Source organism: Ranitomeya imitator, chromosome 4, assembly GCF_032444005.1.
Source record: "Ranitomeya imitator isolate aRanImi1 chromosome 4, aRanImi1.pri, whole genome shotgun sequence".
NCBI lineage: Eukaryota > Metazoa > Chordata > Amphibia > Anura > Dendrobatidae > Ranitomeya > Ranitomeya imitator.
This window is the reverse complement of record NC_091285.1, coordinates 711037123-711041463: the sequence shown is the minus strand read 5'-3', so window position 1 is coordinate 711041463 and position 4341 is coordinate 711037123. Positions and strand designations below refer to the sequence as shown.

At 41.3% G+C, this 4341-nt stretch overlaps 1 protein-coding gene across 1 annotated transcript; it reads left to right on the top strand.

Moving 5' to 3' along the window:
- Positions 1-1330: 1330 nt before the first annotated feature.
- LOC138674386 (olfactory receptor 6N1-like) lies at positions 1331-2527 on the top strand. The gene has a single exon (XM_069762234.1). It carries the CDS (start codon positions 1331-1333, stop codon positions 2324-2326), a length of 996 nt encoding a protein of 331 aa, XP_069618335.1. The 3' UTR covers positions 2327-2527.
- Positions 2528-4341: the final 1814 nt, after the last annotated feature.

Below are 4341 nucleotides of genomic sequence, written 5' to 3'. Positions count from 1 at the left end.
GCGTCTTCACTTTTCATGATCTGGGGTAGGTTGAAAGCTTATTTTTTGCGTGCCGAGCTGGCGTTTTTAATGATAGCATTTTGGTGCAGATACATTCTTTTGATCGCCCGTTATTGCATTTTAATGCAATGTCGCAGCGAACAAAAAAACGTAATTCTGGCGTTTTGCATTTTTTTCTCGCTACGCCGTTTAGTGATCAGGTTAATGCTTTTTTTAATTGATAGATCGGGCGATTCTGAGCGCGGTGATACCAAATACGTGTAATTTTGATTTTTTTTTTATTCATTTATTTTGATTGGGACGGAAGGGGGTGATTTAAACTTTTATATTTTTTTTATTTTTTTCACATTTTTTTTTACTTTTTTTTTTACTTTTGCCATGCTTCAATAGCCTCCATGGGAGGCTAGAAGCAGGCACAACGTGATCGCCTCTGCAACATAGCAGCGATCATCAGATCGCTGCTCTTTAGCAGAATTGCAGGTGTGCTGTGAGCGCCGACCACAGGGTGGCGCTCACAGCTGCCGGGGATCAGTAACCATAGAGGTCTCAAGGACCTCTATGGTTACTATTCTGAAGCATCGCCGACCTACGATCATGTGACGGGGGTCGGCGATGCGATCATTTTCCGGCCGCCCGGCTGGAAGTGTAGTTAAATGCCGCTGTCTGCGTTTGACAACGGCATTTAACTAGTTAAATCGCGATTCTGCCCGCGCCTATTACGGGCACATGTCAGCTGTTCAAAACAGCTGACATGTCCCGGCTTTGATGCGGGCTCACCGCGGAGCCCTGCATCAAAGCAGGGAATCTGACCTCGGACGTACTATCCCGTCCGAGGTCAGAAAGGGGTTAATATGAAAGGGAGTCTCTCAGCACACATTGACTGTTGAATCCAAGCCCAGGCTCTCGGTACTCCCTTAGTATGGACAGACAGATCAATGCGCCTTCCCACCTTCCTTTTCTGCATTTATCTCTTCCCTTTCTTCCTTGATTGACCGCTCTGGATTTACGGAGACAGAGAAGGGCAGAGATAGATGTTTGGTCATCTCAAAGTCTCACCAAGTGCTTGTGCTTGGTTTTTACAGTGCCTTTCAGAAGATGTAGATGTAGACATCTATTCCGTCCACTTAACGGTTCGGAAATGTACAACTTTCCGATACAATTTCTTCCTGTTTCCTTTAATTAAACTCCATCTCTACTTCTCAGATAATTCTTTTCGAATTATATTTGAAACAGAGTTTTGACAGTGAACGTGTGCGAAGGTCGGGAACCCTACGACGTTTAGCTGTTTCTTGTTATTAACAGATTTTTCTTCTTGTAGTTTACAACATATATGAAATTCTCTCCTCTGAATATGCAACATCACAATTTTAGTACAGTTACCGAGATTCTGCTTTTGGGATTTCAAAATTTAAAGCGTTTCAATCTTTGCTTCTTTCTTCTCCTGCTGGTCATCTACTCTGTGACTATATGTGGAAACCTCCTGATCATTCTGGTGGTGTCCTGCAGCCGATCGCTCCACTCTCCCATGTACTTCTTCCTCACACAACTCTCCTTCTCGGATATTCTTCTCACCACCACCATCGTACCCAACACACTTGACATTATGTTATATGAAGAAAGCTCTGTGTCTTTTATAGGCTGCTTGACTCAATATTATTTCTTCTCAGCTTCTGAGGTACTGGAATGTCTTCTTCTGACCGTGATGTCCTATGACCGGTATCAGGCCATCTGTTACCCTCTGCATTACACCTCAGTCATGGACCTCACATTTTGTGCCAGAGCCGTTCTCTCGTGTTGGTTGGTGATTTGTGCTACGTTGCTGATGATCTTTTTTACCATGAGTCGTTTGGATTTCTGTGGACCAAACATCATTGACCATTTCTTCTGTGACTTGGAACCTTTACTGGAGCTTTCCTGTTCAGATACTTTTATGATGAAGCTGGAAACTTTTTTCTTGGTTATTGTTTTTGCAATTTGCCCTCTTATTGTTATTATACTTTCCTATGTGTACATCATAGTTGCCATACTGAAGATCCCATCTGTGACCGGGCGGCAGAAGACCTTCTCCACCTGCAGCTCCCACCTGGCTGTGGTGGCCTTATTTTATGGATCCCTTATCACCACTTACGTGTTTCCGCGCAAGCAAAATGCAAAGACATTCCTGTCTCTGTTCTACACCGTAATTACTCCACTTCTCAATCCGATGATTTACAGTCTGAGCAATAAAGATATTAAGCAGGCTCTGAGAAAACTTTTGAAAAACCTTTCTGAAATGTTTCACATAAGTTGGCAGCTACGTCTTTCTGCTTTACCAGATAAAAAATAACATCTTCAACATCAGCGTCTTTTAGTTCTGCCAGATGATAGCGGCATGTCTATGGGTTCATTACAAAGTCACTCTGATTTCTTAATCCTTTCGCCTGAGCTTTCATCATCTAACTTCATGAACACCGATCTGCTTTTGGCCTTAAAGATGACCTCAGGTAAAAAGTGGCCATTTTTGGCTTCTATTTTATTCCCATTGCTCCCCTGGGTATTCCATTTTATATTTATTTGACACCCCTCTCTATACGGTTCCAGAGATATGAGCCTTTTTTTTGCTAATTCTTATGGATTCTACAAGGGGGCAGTGCTCACAGTGTAATTGAGCAGAACAGCTTAAAGACACACCCCAGAGGATCCTATGCACATGCCTCCTTGAAAAAACCATAAAAATCAAAACTGACCAAAAACGTCCATATCTCTGGATTTAGAATTCAAATGAAAAAAGCAAAAAAAAAACAAACCTAATACTCAGCAAAGTCGGGATATAAAATTAGAGTAAAAGCTGGACACATTTGATCACAGTTCCTCTTTATGGATCAAAAATTAGTTTTCCTTTTTTTTTATTAATTGCCTTTCACAAATTAAACCTTTGTCTTTTTCCTAAGGAGGGAGCTTGTGATTTTATGGCTTGCATTGTATTTTGTCAGCATTTTAGAACACATTCAATCTATTGATTAGCTTAGATTTCTTTATGCCGGATCAGATAAGAAAAAATTTTGCAAAACTGCCTCTGATTATAGCATATATATTTTTAAAGTTAATTGTGTAATAACAATAATCTGCTAAACTTTTTTGTGGTGCAGTGGAAATACAATGTTACCAATATTTTTTATGCTTACTTTCGATAGTCCTTTATTTTTGGGAGATAGGTCATTTTTGTTCATGAGATTCTGAACCTGTGTGATCACAATTTGTTACATGTACATCAAAATGCTGCAAAAGTATGCGGGCATCTTATTATTCCAAAGAGATCGCAGTGCTAAGAGCAACGCAAAAGTGCACCCACTTTTTTTTTTCTCCATCACTTTCTTGCAGGTGATAATAATTATTCTTCTAAAAATCATAATGACTTTTCATTCTCATGTTGATTTTGGTAAAAAAAATCAAAAAAAACTTTTTGAGGTCATGAGGGTCAGAGGCTTTGCTCCTATAAGTATTTGGTGAGTTTTTGCTGTTGCAGATTTTTTGTTGTATTTCCACACTTTTTGGTAAATATGGTTTCTTTCGCGATTTTTACGGTAAAAAGGTTTACATGCATTGTTATTACATTTTTGAGGCAGCTGTTTTTTATCTTTTTCCTATATCATGTGTTAAATATCACTGCTTTATTTTATTTTTTTAAAATTCTTTATTTATGCAAGAACCAATGAAACAAGTGAAATTAGAAAACCATCCACCAGGTGCCAGGATTCTGCCTCTGCACAGAATGGATCCCAAGCCTTGTCTTCTCCTGCGGTCCCCCATTCAGCCTCAACCACAGTGAATGCTTCTGAGCAAAGAGTCTCGGCGTCTTGCTCAGATCCGGGCTGTACACTTGGTTACTGCTGCCTCTCCTGGTTGAGCTATAGTAACTGGCTATGCTCAGCGGCGAGCAGTCATTCCTGAAACTAAGTCCAGGTCTTGCTCTTGGGTTGTCTTCTCATTGGTGGTTGTCCATCACATGCTCAGGTCCTGGTCCATCTCTGGATTGGCCGGTGAGCAAGGTCCTGTCAGATTGACAGAAAGTATAAAAGGATCTTTGGTGCCCCCGTCGGTGCGCTAAGATCATTTATGTTATGTGAGAGAGTGGAATCATGCGGTAGTGTGGACTCATTTGCATGTGCTCAGGGCAGGCCAAGAACTTTTAGAATTCTGGCACCTTCGGAGAGGAGTTTGTGTGCGGGTTCAGGGCTGGCATTGAGCTATTAGAATTCCGGCTTCACCAGAGAGGAGTTCATATGTGTGCACACGCTGTGTTTGAGTCCACCTACCAGTTCCCTTGCCCCAGTAGGGTCTGCGCTCCCCTGTGAAGTAGCA

Coding starts and splice junctions, on each gene's coding strand:
- LOC138674386 (XM_069762234.1), top strand. CDS start 1,331: ATGAAATTCTCTCCTCTGAATATGCAACATCACAATTTTAGTACAGTT.